Source organism: Ceratotherium simum, chromosome X, assembly GCF_057802395.1.
Source record: "Ceratotherium simum simum isolate JZ-2026a chromosome X, ASM5780239v1, whole genome shotgun sequence".
In the NCBI taxonomy this organism is placed as follows: Eukaryota; Metazoa; Chordata; class Mammalia; order Perissodactyla; family Rhinocerotidae; genus Ceratotherium; species Ceratotherium simum.
In genome coordinates this window covers 74,377,410-74,398,607 of record NC_141940.1, presented here as the reverse complement: position 1 = coordinate 74,398,607, position 21,198 = coordinate 74,377,410, and the positions used below count along the sequence as shown (strand labels likewise).

The 21,198-nt window shown below is 48.8% G+C and overlaps 2 protein-coding genes across 6 annotated transcripts in view; one reads left to right on the top strand and one right to left on the bottom strand.

Moving 5' to 3' along the window:
• The window catches only part of EDA (ectodysplasin A), a 362,062-nt gene extending 358,459 nt beyond the window's left edge, over positions 1 to 3,603 (top strand). The window contains exons 7-8 of one of the 5 annotated variants that reach the window (XM_087426772.1): positions 965 to 1,080; positions 2,951 to 3,603. In XM_087426772.1, the coding sequence (XP_087282898.1) occupies positions 965 to 1,080; positions 2,951 to 3,202 (368 nt within the window). In that variant the 3' untranslated portion in view covers positions 3,203 to 3,603. Of the gene's footprint in view, positions 1 to 955; positions 1,087 to 2,950 lie in introns of all 5 variants that reach the window. The other 4 variants (XM_087426771.1, XM_014794923.2, XM_087426770.1 and 1 more) reach the window with 4 other exon arrangements.
• A 5,338-nt stretch (positions 3,604 to 8,941) lies between these two features.
• AWAT2 (acyl-CoA wax alcohol acyltransferase 2) lies at positions 8,942 to 18,413 on the bottom strand. The gene is made up of 7 exons (XM_004439882.3): positions 18,268 to 18,413; positions 12,042 to 12,152; positions 11,590 to 11,660; positions 11,141 to 11,345; positions 10,737 to 10,911; positions 9,950 to 10,149; positions 8,942 to 9,729 (listed from the first exon to the last, which is right to left on the bottom strand). The coding sequence occupies exons 1-7, from the start codon at positions 18,350 to 18,352 to the stop codon at positions 9,575 to 9,577; spliced, it is 1,002 nt and encodes a 333-aa protein (XP_004439939.3). The 5' UTR covers positions 18,353 to 18,413; the 3' UTR covers positions 8,942 to 9,574.
• Between the last annotated feature and the right edge of the window lie 2,785 nt (positions 18,414 to 21,198).

The window sequence follows — 21,198 nt, the reverse complement described above, 5'->3', positions numbered from 1 at the left end:
AAAACGTAATTTCTTGGGTGAAGAATGGACGGCTTTGAGGGGAAAAGGCTCCATGGGCTTGGACTCCCTCCTCTCCTGGTGTGAAGGAACATCCCTCTTTCTGCAAGATAGAAAGGGAAGCTTTTCCTCTGCCTTCACATGCTGGCTCCCACTGTCCAGCCAAGGTGATGTGACTGCCCTTCTGCCCCAAATGGGGTGGAGCTGAGAGGCAGATGTTTTGCCAGGGGTGCCTCAGCTCCCAGACACCCTCACCATCCTGTTGGCTGGTTCTAGTGCTGCTTGGCAGTCTGTTACTCTCATAAAGATCCCTCTCCCCTATGAGGCCTTATTACTGGTCACTTGCTCCAGCTGCCATGAAGTGTGACTCACTGCTGATCCCTAAGGTTCTCCAGGTAGACAGTTCCTTGAGCTGAGTGGTTTCCTGGGTGCCCAGCGAGGCTTTCCAGAAAGGAGTGGGAGTGGAGGAACTATAAAAAGGAATCTCTTAAGGAGAAGGAGAAAACTCATGAACCTGTAGGACAGAAGAGATTCAGGAGCTACAGCTGCTGAAATAAAATGGAAAAATAAGACCTAGCCTGCCACTCAGTGTCTGAATTTTGCCTGTGCAGGCCCCAGAACAACAAAGAAAATAGGGCAGTATGCCCACTCTCTTCTTAGTCCCCCCATCAATTCCAGCTAGAAGGTGTTGCTTAAAGACTCTTCCAGATGGAGGGGTCAGGAAAGGAGAGAGGAAGACAGACGGACAGACCCCAGGGGCCTGAGGCAGGCCTGGCAGCCACTTTACAAACAGAACACTTTCTCTGCTTCCAAATGCTGTTCTTAAAGCTTGGCCTCCTGGGATATCCAGGTTGCATTGGGATAGGGATGGGGGGTTGTGTACTGTGTGATATTTCTTGTTTCTATTGCCTAGATTATTCTGACATGTACTGAGTGACTGCCCTTCTCTCATACTGAGATCTTTCAGGTGGAGTGCTCAATGACTGGTCTCGCATCACTATGAACCCCAAGGTGTTTAAGCTACATCCCCGCAGCGGGGAGCTGGAGGTACTGGTGGACGGCACCTACTTCATCTATAGTCAGGTAGAAGTGAGTACGGTCTTAGGCCTAACTCTTCTTATATCCAGAATGCAGATACGGTGCAGGCCACATAGGGGCACTGTGGAGCCAGCCAAGACCAGCCAATGGCTAACTTCCTGCTTTGGCGGGTGATGGGGGTGGGGGCACCACACCGGGAGGGAGTTGAAAGGAGTAAAAAGACGGGGGGCTGTTTTGGTTTTTCTCCTAGCCAGATATCATTGAAAAACTGCAAAGAGGCCCCTCCCACACCCTGCCATCTGATTCCCTCCTGCAGGGCCCCAGGCCCTTGTTTCCCTGCTGAGCTGTTTGGTTCTACTGCCAAACTTGAGCTCTGTCTCAGTAGGTTCTTTGAAAGTCAGTTCCAGGGCTGCTGAGAACCCCTTCTCCACACGCCACTAGCCTTCTTATAGTGAACAGTGCTCCTGCAGACTTTCTCTCCACCTCAAAAATGTTTTTGACTGTCTTTCCTTCCTCTTTCTCCCATTTGTTTCTCTACCTTTCTGTTTTTCTGTCATTCTTGCCTTCTTCATGCTGCCAATCTCCCAGCCCTTTTCTCCCTCTGTTTTTGTCCTTGTCCTGCCCCAGGCGCACTCCTCAGGTCTGCCAGTGCCCATCCACTTCCACTCCTGTTGTTTGCCTCCACTGGGGTGGCTCTTCAGAGCTAGAAGTAGATGAGGCTTGAGGTTGGGGCTTCTGTGGGGTGGGCAGCAAGGAGGCAGACGGACAGAAGGACTGTGGAGCCAGCAGAAGGGTTTCACAGGAGAGTGGCCAGAGAAGGTGGGTTAACGAGCATTTGCTAAGGCCACTGAGCATCCTGGCACAGCTTTGGTCCTGACCCAAGAAATGGCACCTGATTACACTGCTCCCTCCTGAAGAGCCTGTGGAGGGAGCAACCTTTCATAAAGTGATTTAGGGTAATAGATGAGGGTCCCAATCCCCAGGGGGCACATGGGTGTAATCCCAGTGTTCTATGGGCCATTTGTCCAAAGCTCCATTTGGTGAAGGGGATCAAAGCTTGGGATGGAGTGTGATGGATAAGCGTAGTGAAGGATAGAAAAATTGATTTTCTGGGCCCAGGAAAGAATTAGGAGTGGCCTCAGGCCTTGGACGCTGTGCAAACTGGGAAAATCTCCTTGACACCAGGCCATTAAACATAGGTTAGCACTTCCTTCTGGCCACAAAGTAAAGTTAGGGGCCTGGGTTTTGTCCTTGCAAATTCTTTATCTCATTTGTGGTGGATAGCTCTCCATCTCTCTGGATCTGTTTCCTCATTCATCAGACAGGAGGGCCAAGGGACACTGAAAATCAATGAGAGAAATTCAGCTGCAGGGGAGAGGGCACTGCAAGCTGAGTGAACAGCTGTCTATTAAAGAGCTGAAGAAATGGCAAGTCGTTACTGTGCCCTCTCTGGGGAATCAGTGACTTCTAAGTTTATCCACAAATAGTCCTTGGGGCTTGAAACTGGATGTTAGTTTGTATTCATTTTTGTCTGTAGCACTGCTTGAGCGCCTAATGTGTGCAAAGCACCGTGCTTCATGCCAGGGCCGAGGAGGCCCGTGGGAGGAGGGTGATTAGGGGGAGGTAAAGGGATGAATAAGGCATGGTTCTTGCCCTCACAAGGTTTACACCTGGTGTGCTGTTGAAAGAAAGATTTGCTCAGCCACCTGAGCCCTGTGGAGTGGGAGAAGGACTCATATAAGCCTGTCATTCTGCCTTTCCTGTTGGCTAACTAGCACGCCTACAGGTGGCACTGCCCCCCTCACAAAGGTGTACTGGCAGCTCATCTGCGAAGGTTCTAACTGTTCATCACAGGGGAGGGCCCCACCCTCTCTTTCTTCTCTCCCCCAATCCGTTCTCATTGCCTCTCACCCAGGTATACTACATCAACTTCACTGACTTTGCCAGCTATGAGGTGGTGGTGGATGAGAAGCCCTTCCTGCAGTGTACCCGCAGCATCGAGACGGGCAAGACCAACTACAACACTTGTTACACCGCGGGTGTTTGCCTCCTCAAAGCCCGGCAGAAGATCGCCGTGAAGATGGTGCACGCAGACATCTCTATCAATATGAGCAAGCACACTACCTTCTTTGGGGCCATCAGGCTGGGCGAGGCCCCTGCATCCTAGATTTGTCCTGTTTTACCCCTTACCTGTGCCCTTGCCCCAGGTTTGGGAGCTGGGACTGCCGGAACCTCTAAGTGCTGCTGTGGAGTGAGGTATATGGGTGCTGCAGCCACAGAGAGAAATGCCCCAGTGCTCCAGGATGACAAGGCCTGATTGACCTTCCAGAATGACCTTGAGTTAACAGGACAGTTGATGGAGCCCCAGCGTTTACATGAAGAAGAACCTTCTTCCTTGGCTCCATGCTGACTGGCTTATGGCATGACTCTTCGACCTCAAGGTCCCTGCTGTCAGAATTATGGTTTGTTGCACTAAAGTGAGGGTCCTGGGCAGCAGGCGAGAGAAAGCAAAGGTGTACTCCAGACTGTGGGGGAGAACCTCTGACCCCAAGGGGGCTGCTGCTCCTCTCTGGGGTGGGGGTGGGGCCGGGGTGGGATGGGAGGGGAGTGTCGCATCATAAGGAGAGGGACAGGGAGGGGAAAGGCAGGTGCTTGTGGCAGAGACCAAGGGAGAACCCTGCCAAGTGGGCGTCCTCAGCAGTGGAAGCATTCTTGCTGCTCTGCACTGCAGCCTACCAGAGGGTCAGAGAGTTCTTCCCACTCAGGCTGAGAGCCATGCCATGCCAGCTTGCTGGGCTTTGGGAACACGAGGTTTGCTCTTCCTTGGAGTAATTGTAGGGAATGGCCACAGCCTCCCTGCATAGGAACCTGAAGCCAAACTTGTGGCCACATGTCTTTCGCTTTGTTTACAGCTGTGCTCCATGCTTAGAAAACTCCTTGGGTCCCTTCCCAATTGCCCCCCTTCCGGCCTGACTAGAGCTCCTGTCTTCTTTCTCCACAGAGCCTACCTCTGTCTGAGACAGGTGCCTAACCTGGGACCTGTGCTTATGTGAGTCTGAGATACTCTTTAGATTTCCTGGGCACAAAGAGAATTTTCCATTTATTAAGCAACACAAATATTCATCTGGTCGAGTTCTGGAGCAAAGGGTTAGACTGGATAATCTCCAGAAGTCCTTTCAAATTCTAATATTTAGGCAGCTACCATGATAGCCTACTAAAATTCCCAAACTCTAGACTGCCCCTGGGCATTGGCAAGACAGAGCTTTTCTACCTGACCCAGAAAGGGCGAGAGGTGGGGATAGGACAGAAAGTGTTTTTCAAGTTTGCTGCAACCCAAGTGGTCGCTAGCCCAGGCCTTACCAGAAAGGGCAGCAGCTGATGCCCTACTGACACCCTTTCTTCACTTTGGCTTCAGAAAGCCACAGCAGAGCAGAGCCACCGTAGATTCCAGTGCAGCTCTCCTGAATCCAGGCTCAGAAGAAGCCAGTGTCTAGGCACTGGGGAGAGCTTTGCTCTCTAGTCAGGCCCAAAGACACCTTCCCCCCTACCCCAAGTTTCCCACCGGATCATGTGGTGGGACCATTCAAGGGCCTTATTTCTAACTGTCTGGGCCCAGCCTGGCTTCTGGGTGCTGAGTCTAGCCCAAAGCTAGGAGGGCCAGTCTTGTACAGTCTGCTACTCTTGCCCCTGAAACAAGTTTCCTTTTGAAGAGATGGGGAATCAGTTCCTTCAGGCAGCTGAAATCCACCAAAAACAACAGGTACTCATTTCTCAGCTGTGCCTTCCCTTTCTAAGCAACTACACTGCTTGGCCCTTCAAGGGCCAGGGCAAGAGGTGGTGGGCTACACCACCATTGTCTGTTGCTAATGAGAGCCTTGCAACCCCGCAGGTGAGGCAAACTTGAGGCGTGTGTCTGGTCCTGGCCCCTATAAAGTGCCTTAGTCCTCAATTGTAGCAGGAACTGATGAGAACCTCTCCTTAAAGTTTGGAACATACTTTCTCTCTTATTATCTCCTTGATAATATTACAAATCCCATTGTTTAGATGAGGCTTAGAAAAGTTAAGTGCTTTGACCAGGATCTCACCCAGCTTAAGTCACAGACCTGGAGCTTCAGCCAGGTCTGACTCCAAAGCTATTCTGTTACCCTGCAGCATTGTGTTGAATTTGGGGTCTAGAGAGAACCAATAAAAATGGTAATATGGACCAGAAAACCTTGAGAGTCCTAAAGAGAAACCCAGAGATGCTTATTTTCATTCCTTGATGGTAATGCCCATTCTCTAGGCTGCCAGGAGCTCTGTGGCAAGAGTAGGACATTTCTTTAGGAAACATCCATTAGCCTTAGAGCTCTTATGTTCAGAAGAATTGTCTTGGTACCATCTCCAAGCAGCGGACCTTCAGTACCACAGAACTGATACACCTCATGTTCTTTCACCCACCCAATAAACCAACCAACCATTGTGTCTGAAGCCCCTACTGTGGGCTTCAGATGGGTTACAGGAGCTGGCCCACTTCCCACAGCTACTAAGTGACTCATCTCTTTCTGCCACACCACAGAGACCCTTGTGGTGATCTCTCAGGGGTGGAAGGAAGACCTGAGAGGACTGGTTCTAAAGCCAAAAAGGTATGAGGAGAGGGAAGGAAACGCTTCCTAACTGTGCCTCTAAAGGACATCTGACACCATCCTATTCTCCAGATATGGAGGCAATTAATAGGGGAAATAGGATTCACACAGGACCCTTTATTCATTATGAACTCTTGAAAGGAACCCTAGAGGGAGGGGGTGATGAGGGAAGCAATAGGTAGCTGAGGAGCCCTGTTGCTGTGAAGTTATTGGCAAAGTGGTAAAGCAATTTACTAGTAAGAGAATGTGGAAATAGATTTATAGTTTGGAATTATGCCAATGTGAGTTTACCAGAGGGCCAAGGCTAGCATGGAGAATGGAACGAGGACATTTGTGAGCAAGCAGATGAGAGAGGTTTGAAGGAGAATCGCATGGCAGGGGCCTTTGCCAGCTACTTGGGCTTCAACTGCCAAAGCTGGCACAAAAGGCAGCTATTAGGGGCTGCTCAGCTACTGGTTCCTTGGAAAATGTAGTCTTTGCTTTATTTTCCCCTTCATCCATCCTGAGCCAAATTTCTTTTGCTGAGCAGGAAAATGCTAGGAACCCTGGAGGTGAACAAAGACTTTGATCCACGTGTCAGTAGAGTGTTTTTATATAACTTCTGGTGGATGCAAATAGAATCAAAGAAATTTAGAGCTAGAAAGGCCCTTAGAAGGAATCTAGCCCAACCTACATTCTACCCCACGTTACCTATGTGGAAACTGAGGCCCAGAGAGGGAAGGTGACCTGCCCAAGGTGAATGAGCCCCAAAGCGCAGACTCAGCAGAGTGAGGGGGTGGAGCAGTCCCTGTCCCATACGGCCCCCTTTTTTCTTCCACCCACAGACTCAAGGCTGGAAGTGCTTGGCCCCCTTCAGGAGCCTGGCCAGGCAGGGAGAGAGTAGCGGCAGCCTTCATCAGAACTCTTCCTCCCCACAAGGCATTCTCCCATCTCCTGTCTCTGGATTGGAGGCTCTGGACTGGCCCAACACCAGGAAGTCCTGAGGCCACCCTGGCCATGCCTCAGGCCCGTCCCTGCCTGGAGGCTCCCCTAGGCCATGTGAGCACAAAAAAGGAACTGGATTTTTTCTTTTAATCCATTTCAGGACTCTCTCTAACAGGAGTTGGGGTGTGTCATTTCTTTATTAAAAAAGCTTCCAGCTGGGGTTGGGGGTGGGCTTTGTTGTGAGGACAGCCTGGAGCAGGCCCAATGCTGCTTTCGGGGTCAGCATCCAGTGTGAGATACTGTGTATATAAACTATACATAATGTATATAAACTGGGATGTAAGTTTGTGTAAATTAATGGTTTATTCTTTGCAAATAAAGTTTTTCCCCCCTGTTCTTGAAATCGGCTTGAGTGCTTCCTACATGCTAGGTACTTCTTTGCAAGTGACTCCACACATTAGCTAGGGGAAGGACCACGGCACCCATTTCAGAGGTGGCAACAGAAGGAAGGTATTTTGAATTTCCTGTCAGAGCATCCCATATCCTCTCTGTGCCCCAGACCACACACCCCCATCCCCATCCCCATCCCCATCCCCATCCCCATCCCCCTGGGTCGTTTCCTGTAACCACATGTCCGGTAGGTTAGAGGTCCTGTGAAAAGGAACATTGTCCTGAGGCAGAGACGCAGCATGGAGTCACCCTCAGCTTGAGACTGTGGCATCTATAACAGATATTTCAGGCCTGAGCCCAAAACAGCTTGGGTAGGTCCAACCTCCAGCTCCCCATGATGTATCATCTCATTTTGCAGATGAGGAGACCAATGCCCAAAGAGTTTCAGTAGCTCACCCAAGGTCACCCAACTAGAAAGATTACTTTAACTGCCAAAGGACTGTTGACAAGATCCTACACTGTAAACTTTCTTTTCAACATTGAGATGCCGTGAAACTTAGGGCATTGTTTGCTCAGGGACAGGAAGTGGGCAAAATGGTTGGGGGAGAATAATTTGTGTAGCTCTCCAGTTTCCAAAGTTCAGTCACATTCAATATCAACTAGTAAGTGTGTTAACTTGGTCTGATTCCAAGTCCTCCGCACTTTCTGTTCTACCATGCTACCTCTACCACTTGGCCCTAAACTCATTGCACAGAGAAGCCCTGTGGAGGCTGAAATAAGGAAGAGGATCATGGGAATAGGACCAGATAGCAGCTCAGGAACACCTAGCCCCAGAGAGTTCTGGGCACTTTTCACGACCCCAGTGGCCTTTGTCCCCATTGTATAGGTGGAGAACGTGGCACTTAAGCAGCAATGTGCACACAGTAACCTGTGTCAAATCAATGCCCAGGTGTGCACGGGTTGGGTGTTGGAGACAGGCTTGTCTTCTGGCTGCCTTAGGTAGAAAATAGATTTTTTTCAAGGAAACTAGTCATGGGAAGCCTGGGGATTGTTTAAAAACACATTATGGGAGCTCAGGGAAAATGTCATCTCTGGCACAAAGAAGTAACAGAGACAACAGAAAAGTGGAAGAATTTCTTTGCCCCACTGTGTACAAACCATGACATGAGTCAGGCACCGAGGGTAGAGGCAGCAGATCACACTGTGGTGAATACACAGGATGTTCTAGACCAAATTGACCAAGTCTGTGTAGGTAAATCATTGGGACCAAATGGCTTCCACCCAAAAGAGTTGGAACAAGGGGGCTGTGAGCCAAATGGTGTAACCTGCCATTGCCAACAACCATTGGGCCAAGGGTCTGAGAGACTGGCCATCCAGAAGGAGAGTTCTTTATGGCTGCCAGAAGCCAGGCACCTCACTTCCATCTTGAGAAGGCTGGCTGACTCTAGCAAAGGGCAGAGTTAGAGAGCTGGGCAAGGATAGGCAAGTTGCTGGGGGAAAGATGGGAAATTAGGCCTGACCCTGACCCATTCTATTACAGCATTATTAGGTAGAAACTGAGTGTGCACCAGGGAGTGTTAGGGGATATCGATTACTTCAAATTTCAAAAGACTGTTGACAATATCCTATGCTGTAAATTTTCTTTTCGACATTGAGATGCCATGAAATTTAGGGCATTGTTTTCTCAGGGACAGAAAATGGGCAAAATGGTTGGAGGAGAATAATTTGTGTAGCTCTCCAGTTTCCAAAATTCAATCACATTCAATATTTGATCTTCCCAACAGCCTCTGAGGTAAGCAGGGGAGGGATTATTAGTCCCATTTTACAGATGAGGAAACCGAAGCTCAAAGGAGACTGATTGTGCCAAATCACATGTCTTGAAGGTGATGGAGCCTGAACTCAACGCCCACTGGATCTCAAGGCACCCGGTCCTTGGGCCGGCCCCATGGCTTAGCGGTTAAGTGCGTGCACTCTGCTGCTGGCGGCCCGGGTTCGGATCCCGGGCGCGCACCGACGCACCGCTTCTCCGGCCATGCTGAGGCCTCATCCCACATACAGCAACTAGAAGGATGTGCAGCTATGACATACAACTATCTACCGGGGCTTTGGCGGGGGGATAAATAAATAAATAAAATCTAAAACAAAAAAAAGGCACCCGGTCCTGCACGAGTCTCGATGCCAGGAGATGGGGCTGTTTCAGAGCTAGAGAAGGAAAGACATGTGCAGGGATCCTAGGCCCTCAAAACAGACGAGTTGGGGCACAAGTAGTATCAGAAGGTGGGCTCTTTATTCTGTCCGTTGTTTTCCTCAATGCCGATGCTGAGTGTGCGTGTGTGAGGGGGCCTTCAGGGCACCTCTCCCCTATGGCCTTCCCTGCCTTTTGAGGCTGTCTCCCCTGTAGCCCCAAGGAAAAGGCAGAGAAGAGCTGGAAGGAGGAGAGAGCTGAAGGAGGAAGAGGGGTCCAGAAAACAACAAAATGAACAGCCCCTCCTCACATTGAGGAGTGGCCAAATCAGGGGCAGGAGCACCATAGGGGACTTTTGTCCTCCTGTTTCACTGGTTCCACACCTTCCAGCCAGGCTGAGAGGCTGCTGGAATGTCTATCAAGTTATCACTAGCTCCTGGGTCTCTGAGATGCCAAACTTGGTCTTATGCTGGTCAAACAGTTTGCGCAGGGCATCAATATAGAGTGCGTGGTATTTAGCCACAATCTCCTGGCTCGGGTTCTCAATCTTGGGTACTGGTAGAGGCTTCCCGACTGCCAGAGGAGACAGAGAAGGAAAAGGAAAAAGCATCAGAACAGCTCACTCCTCAGAATAGGCCTCAACCCTCAAGCCCAGGTTCTCCCCACCCAGACCCCTATCCCGCCACTTATCCTGGCCAGCTTCCCTGCCTCTGGACACAGCCAGAACCGAGGTTCAGCCTCAGAATTGGATCCTATATCCCAGACAAAGCTGCCAGCAGAAGGGGCTACTCACCAATGGTGGTTACAGGCCGAGCATAGGGCAAAAGGCCCCAGGAGTTCTCGGTGAAGCCACGCCCATAGAAAGCACAGGGGTAGATGTGTACCATACTCTGAAGCCACTTCTGGAAGCGATTGACCAAGCCCCCAGGAGAGAAAATGTGCTGATTGTAGAGGTCTGTCTCCCCAAAGGCATAGGCAGGGATTAGAGCCACCCTGCAGAGGAAAGGCATGTCCTTTGATGGCCAGAAATGTAGGGACCCTGCTGAAAGCCAGATATGCTGACCGCCAGTGGTCCCTGAGTCTGCCTATCGGCTCCTCAGCCCCTAACTTAGCTCGGCTGGGCCTAGGTCCAGGCTAAGTGTGAGATCCTCATGGTCTATCTCAGGCTGCCTATGGGGGCAAAGTAGCAGCAAGCTAATGAAAGCAAGTCCCAGACCCTTCTGTGAACCCACAGGTCTGAAACATTAGAAGATAAGACCCAAGGGCCATTTCATTTAGCTTTATTCCCTTTAATCCACACAGTAATTTTGGCTCTCTCTGAGATGGGATTGCAGCCAGTCACCTTTTATGGAGGGACTGGCCCAGATGAGAGACTAGTGTGAGAGAGAACAGGCTCAGGGCTGGCCCTCTAGCCTTTCTTCATAAGCAGAAATGCCTCCAGGACCTGGCCCAGGCTTTACTCCAATACAGAAGCAGCTTTCCCCCTCCCTTTTTAGATATCATTTCCTCAAAACCCCTTCCTCCTTCCCTGCTGGACTTTTGGAACCCCTCTCCCCAGCCTGGACTGGAACCGTTCTTACCCATGCCGAAGGGCCATGCGTACAAAGCCAGTCCGATTCTTCAAGACCAGTGTGGTAGATCCTGGCAGGCTGTATCTGCACTCACCCAGGCCACCAACCACCACAATCAGCATGTTGCCTGTGCCTTTATGGGTAAGCAGATAGTCCATGGAGGATCGGCTCACAGAGCAGCACCCTGGTGGGCAGAAACAGCCGAAAGGTCATTGGCCACGTCTCAAAACTCCTAACTTTCCTCCCTACCTCTTCAAAGGAGAGGAGAGCCTCACATCAGGCAGGTGAGCCTAGGGCAGCTTTTTAGGACCAGAGGGCATCGCAGAGTTGGCCTTGCTCTCACCCGTTACCCCAATACTTCTCCCTAAGAGAGCCATTTTTTCTTTGGCTTTATGTCCTAGGAGCCAACTCACCTGCAGACATGACATATTCTCTGAGGAAAGGCACCCAGAAAAAGGCTCCCAGTGTGAGTACATAAGGGGTGATGCCAGGAAAGATCTTGGAGAAGCCTGAGGTCTCTGTTGCAAAGTGGCCAAAGTGTGAATGAGATAGGAGCCCATGAGGGTGGCAGACAAGGATGTAGTTGTGCCTGGGGGAGATATCATGAGTCTTCAAAAGCTGTGGAGAAAAGTGGAGTCAAGAGGGGTATAGCCAGGGAAGAGGACTCCTCTTCTGGCCAGAGACCCGGAAGGGAAAGGGCTGCTATGTCCAGCCATGTAGGTTGGGTAATGCACAACTCAAGGGGACATCATTCACATGGACTTCAATGTGAATGATGTCCCCGACCCCAACCCTGACCCAACTTCTGGCACTAGAGTTGGGACTGGGCCCAGGGCCCAAGTGGGGATCTGGAGCTCCTCACCTTGAGGGGGAAGTAATCACCGTACTGTTTCCACAGGTACCAATGCCTCACACAGGTCAACCGGCGGCCGCCTGAAACCAGAGCCAATGTAGCCAAGCTTTGCCCACCCCCAACTGTCTTCTTCAGAGCCCTTTTGGGCCCACCACAGGGGCCTCTCACCCCCTACTGTTTCCTGGTCTCTTAAGTGACAACCAAGATGGGCTATGGCATGTCAGGGCCAATTTAGGACAGGCCTAGCTTTCTGCTTTACTAACTGCCCCTCCCCTAACCCACTCCAGTTCTAATCTGGGCCTTTTTAGCACCTTGCAAAGACCGCTTCCTTCAACTTCTCTAGCCCAGGGAGGGACAGGCTGAAGGGCTGCCTGGGAATCGGCCAGAGCCTCTCAGGTTATAAGAAGAGAAGAGGAGAGAGCATGTAGCAAGTGGCAGCAAAGCCCCAGCAAGGCCCTTACCTCGCTCAGGGGTCTTCCAGTCAAAAGCCAGCCAGGTGAGAATGAGCACAGTGATAGGCCAGTATGGCGTGAACACCACCAGGTAGAGGTTGACGAGGATCACAGTGGTTGCTGGAGGGAGCCCAGCCCAAAGTTAATGAATTGTGAATAGTCCCTCACACTTGCCCTCCCTCCGGAGTTCTGTCCACCCCAAGTCACATGCACTCTCACTCAATGCTCTCACATCCTCACCCTAACACAAGGCCTGTGTGCCCATGTCCTCAGCACGCCCTCTCCTCTCTAGACTTGGAAACCTGTTTCAGGTCTAGAAGGCGAGGTGTTTTCTTCCCCAGCTGTGCTCCACTCCCTAGGACCTGCTTCAGCACTGCTCTGGGCTGCATTCAATGGCAAGGAGCCAGTGGTGGGTCACACTGATCTGGCCACCAGAGGTTGAGAGTCCTGGAAAGACAGAGCCAGGAACACTTTTCTCCAAGTCACATTTTCCTCTCCACATCTCTGCGAAGCATTAGTGGAGGGAATATCAGAGAAAGAGAAGACCTACCTTAGCCAGGTTGGGAGCACACAAGATGGCAAACAAGAACAAAGGAAAATGCAAGCTGGGATAGAGTAACATAGTGGGCCGTATTAAGCTCCAATAAGATAGGAACACTGTAGGTTAGAGTAGTTAGGACATGGAGTTAGAGTAGTTAGGACAATGGAGATGAGTCATAGGGAGCCACACTCACTTAGAGTTATTACTGGACTCAATTTTTAAAACAGCTGTGAATAAGACTGTGTGAGAGAAAGCGGGTCAAAGTAAAGGTTAGAAAAGACAGAAAAACACTTCTAATTGAACATAGCAGATTGAACACAAGTTTCTATCTTGACTCCTTGCTGGAACCTCGTGAAAATTACCATAAGAATGTTTTAAAAGATATACATCTGCAAGGAGAGAGAATTGGAGAGATTCCAATGGTGGATGAGATATCAGCAAATTGTTTGCATGCTGGAAAATAGATGGAGGAGGGAGTAACTGATTTTGAACAAAGAAAGTTGAAATCTAATGACCTTCAAGGGGAATGCCTATAAAAGTAATCCTGTTTGTGCTGGAGAATCTAGGAAAGACTCAGAATTTGGAGCCACCAGGTGTCACAAAAAGCAGGTGTGAGGCACAGGGCTTGATTAAAAGTCTATCAAAGAAGTAGTTAGAACCCCAAGCCCCTTCCCCTCACCTACACAACTGGACGATGGGAGGATTATTCCGTGAAAAATTGAACCAAAAAGAAACTCTAGACTCAGATATTACACTAGACACAGCTAAGATATCCTATGTGCAGCCAAATTATTAATCAAGTATGAAGGTAGAATAAAGACAGTTTCAGACATACCATCTGAGATAGTTTGTCTCCCATGTCCCTTTCTTGGAAAACTACTGGAGGATGTGCTCCACCAAAATGAGGGAGTAAAACAATGGGATCCAGGAAAAAAAGGGATCCAGTGAAGGAAGGAACTGACCAGGGTCAGGACTAGGGTGAGGCAAGCAAGGCACCTAGGGCACAAAATTTAAGGAGACACTCACTCTCAGGTTCAGGCAAGTAGTGACCCAACACTTGCATAACACTGAGAGTGAACACCTTCTTAAATTGTGCACTCAAGTTGCCTCAAGGGCCCTGGAAGTGACAGCTGTGCATGAAACCACATTGTAACAAGACTCAAGGGCCCTGGAGGTGACAGCTGTGCATGAAACAAGATTGTAACAAGAGGATGCTGGGCTCCATTAGCAATGTCCTCAAGGAAATAAAAAACAGTGGGGGAGGGGCGGGGACGTATAGATTCCTGATGTGTTTGCACTTATTGAGAGATTAACGTGTCTGTGGAGAGTTTGGAGATGAATTAGTGATAACTAAAGAAATTTAAAATGAGGCAATTATGAATTCCAGGGCAAACAAGAAGTTGCACAAGACAGGAAATATAATCTTAGTACACTAAATAGCTCCATTGTGGATAATATTTCCTAGTCAGTGTCAGGCATTTAACCAAAACCTGTGCTATAACAATCTGGGGAGGATAGGGGAAGAGGAAGATCTAGTGATAGTGTATAGAGCCAAATTCTCATCTTCATATTAGGAAGTCAGTGACAATGTCAAAAATTGTTAAATCAGAAAATAGTAATATTTAGAAATTTTAAATAGTAAAATTTAGACATATGGAGGTAAATACCAGAAGAAAGAGCTAATAAAGTTGAAAATGGCTGCTTCTGGGGAACAGATCTAAGGGTGAAGAAAAGGCCAGCAGTTTTAGGCTTTTGCTATACTCCTTATAAAACTCTTGGACTTTTTTGAGAAATAAAGAGAGGCATGGGTCTAGTCCAGAAGAGACCTCCCTGTTTCCCTTAGGCTTTGCTTAAACCAAGACAGTGTTGGGGGTGGCTTGTGATCCAATGTGGCCTCAGGCATAGCGCCCTGTGGCAAGATGAATCTTGGATCTACCACTTACCATGAGCATGATCACAGACAAGTCGCTGAACTTCATCTGCCAAATGGGAATTATCACCTCAATATCTGCCTTACCTTCCTCACAGACTTATTGTGAGGGTCCTCTCTCAAGGTCTTTAGGGTCCAAATAGATATGATTCCACTCACAGATTTCTAGTGTGAAGAGCTGGGAAGGCTCCAAGGGGTCATTTGCCACACGCACCCCATGTGAGCTAGTGAGGGAGGGGCAAGCACTGGAACCCGCATCTCCTGGGGCCCAGGCCTAGAGCTCTTCCGCCCACTCCATACTACCTCTCTGTACATCCCAAAATCCAATTCTAATTAAGAGCCCTCTGGGATAGTTTTTTCCCTGTACTCATCTGCCTTTCAGCCACTCTCCTCCTTCACCCTTCTCTGTTCCACTTACCCCTCTGCCAGCTCACAATGGGACCTGAACCCTCAATCTTGCCTCCTCCCTTTCCCTCTCCCACATCCTCTGATCATCAAGTTCTATTAATTCCACTCCAATTTCTTGAGTCTCTCCTCTTCTTTCCTCTTCTCTCCATCCCGATTACTACTGGTCTGGTCCGAATCACCACCATTTCTTACCTGGATTATTGCAACAGCCTCTTCCTAGAATCAATTTGCTACACAGAGCTATAGTGATTTCTCAAGAACAAATCTGATGCCTTTGCCCTGTGCCAAACCCTATCATGGCTCCACACGGCCTTCAGGAAAAAGTCCAAACTCATTTCCATGGTTTACAATGCCCTGCACAATCTGCAAAGTCTCCTCTTTCTTCCCTCTCCCATTTATTCATTCACTCATTCAATATGTATTGAGCACCGGTTCTGTGCCTCTCACCCTTCATCCCACTTAACCACTGGCAGCTCCTTGAATGCTTTATGCTCTCCCCTCATCCTAGCCTTGTCATGTGTTGCCCACTCTATGCCCTGAACACTCTTTCCTCTTCACCTATTTCCAATTTGTCCTTCAAGAGTCAACTCAAATTCAATAGAAAAATGGGCAAAGGTCATGAGTGGGCAGTTAACAGAAAAAAATACTAATTGCCGATAAATATGAAAAGATGCTCAACCTCACTCATAGTTAAGGAAGTTCAAAATAAGGCTACAACTCACTGTTGTTTACCTATCACTTCTGGTTGGAGGTAGTAAGGAGTGCATATGAGCTCTCCATTCCCTTTCCTTCCCATGCTGTGGTAATCTTTGAAGTCACATTTTGCAGCATCACTATTGGTGGAGCCTCCATCAGCCTGAACATTAGTGTCTGCAGAGACCAGAGACTCCCACCAACCTGTGTGGGACTTTTAACATGAACAAGAAATCAACATTTGCTAGGTTAAACCACTGAGATTTCAGGGTTAATTTGCTACCACAGCATACCTAGGCCATCCCAATTAATACACTCTAATATGCCCATTTTACAAATGAAGAAAACAAGACTCAGAGAGGATAAGTAACTTGCCAACGGTACACAGATAGTAAGTATCTTGAACACATGCAGCCTGGCTCCAGAGTCTGTCTTTTTAACACCCATATTTTACTGCCTCTTGGCTATATGTATATGTGTGTATGTGCATGTGCGTGTTTGTGTGTGCATGCACATGTGCACACATGCATGTGACTATATATGTGTGTGTGTATGTATATCCATAATTTCTTGCTACATACACAAAACGCTGTTAACAGTGGTTACTGCTGAGGAGCGAGATTAGGGACTGAATTAAGGAAGGCGAGACCAGCCCCCTACGTGGGCCTGGCCCAGGTCATGCTTCTCTCCCAATGCAGTATCAGCTCTTAGGCCTTGGGGACTCTGCTTTCTCACGGGAACACAGTGGCAGCGAGGGGAGAGAGGAGGGTGGTAATGAGCCAAGTCTGTGGGGATAGGACAAGAACTCAAGAAAGACAATAGAACAGAACCCAATGGCCTGAGGCTTCCAGATCAGAGCAGGATCTACAGGCATGAATTGGTTGCAGGTGCCATAAGGCCGCTGACTCTGGTTTCTGAGAACCCTGGAGCCAAGGCCGAAGACGAAAGCAAGCCAGCCTTGTTAACCAAGCAGAAGAAGCCTCAGCCCAGGCGGGGAAACTGCTTTACATGAAGGATAGTAGCACCAAATGCCAAAGCCACCACCCATTTGAAAAAGCAGGTGATGGCACAGTCCAGCTCTGAAAAGACCAGTTCCGGCAGACTCACCTCAGATTTTTCTGAGACCCAACAGCTGGAGGGATAAGAGTAAGGCTAGCTGCCACTCCAGCCAGACAGGGCACTCAGCCCTTACTCTGGAGAGTGCTACAAGGCCTGTGCCACATGGAGGGAGAGTGGAAAGGCCCAGCTGGGGCCCTTGTCCTCAATAAGAGGCCATTCTGAGCTGGCTTTTCTTACCTTTCAGTCAGGAATTTTTATGTAGGCAGAAGGCCTGGATTCCTCCTTCCTCTCTGGCCTAGCATGTACTGCGGGGACACATCCATTCCCAAACTCCCCATCAGCAGTGAGTGAGGAGGTGCAAGAGGGAGGGAAAGGAACTCATAGGCTAGAATCAGGCTCCTGTCAGCTCAATTCCCAGGCTAGCTCCTCCACTTCCTAGCTGTGTGATCTTGGACAAACCACTTATACTACATGTACCTCAGTTTCCTCATCTGTACAAGGGAGATTATTAGCCACATAAGGTGCTTAGAAGAGATTATTAGCCACATAAGGGCCTGGCATAAAAAAAGGTGCAGTAAAGTTTAGCTAATATTATAGGAGTTTTTGCTATCATTATATGTGTAGCTGTTAGCATGCATTATTATGCATAATAATGGCTTCTACCTCATAAGGTTGGCATAAGGCTAAAATGAAATAATAGGTGTGAAAAGACCCGGTACAAAGTAAGTACATTATGCATATAAATTCCTTTCTCCTGGTCTCTTCCAGCTCTGATTGCCTGTCATTCCTAGGTTAACACTGCTCTTTTCAGCACTGGAATGCCCTGGTGCCCACCCCAGGCAGGCCTCTGAGCCCCCCATTCCCTGTCCTCTAGCCCACTCTCCCTAGTCGCTGGCAAGCCCCAGGCTCCCAGGGCCTACCTGCATTCTTCCGTCTCAGATCTCTTACAAGGTCATTTAATTCATGCCCCTGCCTCCAGCCAGTACTCACCTAAACCATCTGACAAACGAGAAATTTTTCCAGGCCCCCTTCCCATAGGGATAGTTTGCTTCAGCACCTAGAACACAGTGGCCAACATGTAAGTAATTTTCACAAGGTGCTTGTGGTGTAGATAGCGGTAAAAAGGGATGGATAAATGGATAAATTCCTCTGGATAAGAGGTTTTCAGAGTCTCCCTCTGCCACCAGGACAACTGTCTCCCACCGATGGTCAGCTCACATCCCTGAGGTTGCAGCTAAGCCCTTTTGCTTGGCTAACCTCAGTGGAACTGCTCCTCATCTTCCCCAAACATGCCATCCATGCCCCAGTGTAGACCCAGAAGCGTTCACTATACACATCTACAGCAGGCCTCGCTGGCACACATGTGTACACACACCCCTGCATAGGCACACACCCATATGCACACACACATACCCACATATACACTCACAGATCCCATGAGTACCATGCCCAGGCATGTCAGGCTAGAGGCCAGGGTTACCAACTCTCCTGATTTGCCTGGGACAAGCCAGGTTTTAGCATCAAAAGTCCTGCTAAACCCTAAAACCCCTCAGTCTCAGGCAAACCAGGACAGTTGGTCAATCTACCAAAGGCTGAAGACTCACCAATAACCAAGACACTGAGGGCCCACTGGAAAATAGCAAAGACCTCCAGGGCCGTCTTGAGGTCCTTCTTGGAGGGCAGGAGCATTATGCCCAGGGTCCCAGTGGCTCCAGGTAAGTGCTGTTCAGCTGCCCAGCCCCAATTGCTCAGGGGCCTGCGATGTTTCCTCCCTTCATGCTTTCTTCTCCAGCCCCTGCCTAGTCTCCACCCCCTTCCCACCCCCCACCCCCACTCCTCCACAGGATCACAGGACTGCATGCCACCTCTGCTCATCCAGTTCCTTCCAGCTATCTACCCACCTGCACTTTTACCCACTTGAGCACGGCCTGGCCTGAGATTGTGACACCCCCTTGCACACCTGCATGGAAAAGTGTGGATGAAGGTCTGATGTGGGAAGTGAATGGGAGTGGGGGTGGGGCTGATGAGAGGCCTCCAGAGCCAGTGTGGATGTGGGTAGAGGGGGGCAGGGAGGAGCCCAGGGCGCACTTGGCAGAGCGGGCCTCCATTTCTGTTTCTGAGGCCCAGCTGTCTGTGGTCTCTCAGTGACAATGTGATTGCGGGGGAAGAGAGAGGAGGTCACAGGCCAGGCCTAGAAATACCTTTGGCCTTTTGGTGAGTCTGGAAGAACTTATGACTTCCCCGTGAATAGACATCAGATATGTGCCTGTGAGCATATAGTAGGTGCTGAATAAATTTTTTGTTGACTGAATAAACAAATGTGAGTACATATCAAATTACTCTGTGTACATGAAATTCTAGAACAGGCAAAACTAAATCAGAGCAATGGTTGCCTATGCTAGAGGATTGACTAGCAAGGGGCATGATGCAAATTTTGGGAATGACAATAATGTTCTCTGTTTTGATGGAGCTTTGGGTTACACAGGTCAAAAACTCATTTGTCAAAATTGATCAAATGTACACTTAAGATTTGTGCGTCTCTCTGTATGTAAAATTTTACCTAAAAAGTAAACAATATTGAAGTCTTATTAATGCTGAAGTGTTTAGGAGTGAAGAGTACTGATGGCTGCACTTTACTTTGAAATGCATATTGGATGTATTGATGGATGGATAGAGGGATATATTGATGCATAAATCTGTGACAAATCAAATATAGCAAAACATTGTACAATCTAGGTAGTGGATGTTCACTGTACAGTTCTTTCAACTATTCTGCAGGTTTGAAATTTTTTATAATAGAATTTTGCAAAAAAAGGTCCCTCAAGGTCATAATAAAAAAAAATTTTAGGGGCCGGCCCCGTGGCGTAGCAGTTGAGTGCGCGCGCTCTGCTGCTGGCGGCCCGGGTTCAGCTCCCAGGCGTGCACTGATGCACTGCTTGTCAGGCCATGCTGTGGTGGCATCCCATATAAAGTGGAGGAGGATAGGCACAGATGTTAGCCCAGGACCAGTCTTCCTCAGCAAAAAGAGGAGGATTGGCGTGGATGTTAGCTCAGGGCTGATCTTCCTCACCAAAAAAAAAAAAAAATTTAATGTGATTTCTCCATGCGTGTACATGTCCACATGTGGGCCTTTGTGTGTGCATATATATGTACAGAGATAAATATGTATCTAGTTGTCAATACATATTTATATATCCATGTCAGGAGGTGGCATCTCCAAGTATGTGTCCTTGTGCTATGGGGACGTGTGAGTATGAAAGCATCTAAGTCCAGCCAGGTGTGTGCTGTAGGCCGAGTAGGTGAAAGTCTGAAAGACTGGAAGGGTTTCTTAACACAACATATAATTATTGAGGGCATAGTATATGCCAGGGACTGTTCTAAGCAGCTGGGTTATATCAGTGAGCAAAACAAATAAAAAAAATCATGTTGTTGTGAATTTTACATTCTGATAGGGGAAGACAGATGATCGAAATTAATTAATTAAATAATTATATAGTGCATGTTTGTTCACAAACTGGCCCCTGTACACACAGGGCAAGGAGAGACTGAAGAAAGAGGCAGGCCACTCCAGATTGGTAGGTGGCAGGTTTAAATAAGCAATGGAACTTTCTTACAAGGCTTATCTTGGGCAGCGGCAAGATGAGTAGATCTCCTCACCCACCCACCAGAATCTTCAGAGTTTATGTAGAGGCCTTAACTGGGTTCAGTCACATACTCAGTCCAGATGGTCTCAACAATACCTTACTCTCTCAAGGCTACGTCCTTGAAACAGCTCCCACTGTGGAAACGGTAGACAGAGCATACATTCCAAGGATAGGAGAGGGAGTGAGGAGCCTCCAATTCCCCGGGTCCAGCTCAAGGGTCAACCAGCGGTCACATCCTCTTGATTACGTCCTCCAGCAGTGTGTTATAAAGTGATAAGTGGTATGGAAAAAGGAAAAAGAAAAATAGTTTGAACAGAATATGAAGAATCCAGAGTGCTAGAGGTGGGGAGGGGTTGGGTAGGGGGAGCAGGCTTTATAATTTTAAAAGGAGTGGACAGAGAAGGCCACGCTGATGAGGTGGTATTTGAACAGAGGCTTGAAGGAGATAAGGAAGCAAGCAATGTGGCTATCTGGACTGAGAATGTTCCAGGCAGAGGGAACAGCCAGTGCACAAACCCTGTGGTGGGGTGTGCCTGGCAGGCTTTGAGGAGCAGAAGACTTGAGCCAAGTGAGTGAGAAACTACTGAGAAGGTGAGGTCAGAGAGTTTGGTGGGGTCGGATGGTGTAAGGCCTTGGCCTTTTACTCTGACTGAAGTGGGGAACAATTGTGGGGTTTTGAGTGGAGAACAGACAGGATTGGCTTATGATCTTAAAGGGCTAGGGAAGAAGGAGGAGAATTTTGAGGGGCTATGGCAATAATGCATGTGAGAGATGATGGTGGCTCAGGCCAGATTGGTGGTAGTCAGGATGGTAGCAAGTGGTGGAATTCTGGATGTCTCCTCTGAAGCAGAGGCCCCAGTGTGGGCACTCTCCTCTCAGGGGTTCAGATGC

Bases quoted from the DNA above. Each gene is read 5' to 3' on its own strand.
- AWAT2 (XM_004439882.3), bottom strand. From the start codon at position 18,352: ATGCTCCTGCCCTCCAAGAAGGACCTCAAGACGGCCCTGGAGGTCTTT. The intron at 11,346-11,589 runs GTGAGGAGCTCC...TTTTCTCCACAG, and splicing joins GTGATTACTTCCCCCTCAAG to CTTTTGAAGACTCATGATAT. The intron at 10,912-11,140 runs GTGAGTTGGCTC...TCTGCCCACCAG, and splicing joins AGAATATGTCATGTCTGCAG to GGTGCTGCTCTGTGAGCCGA.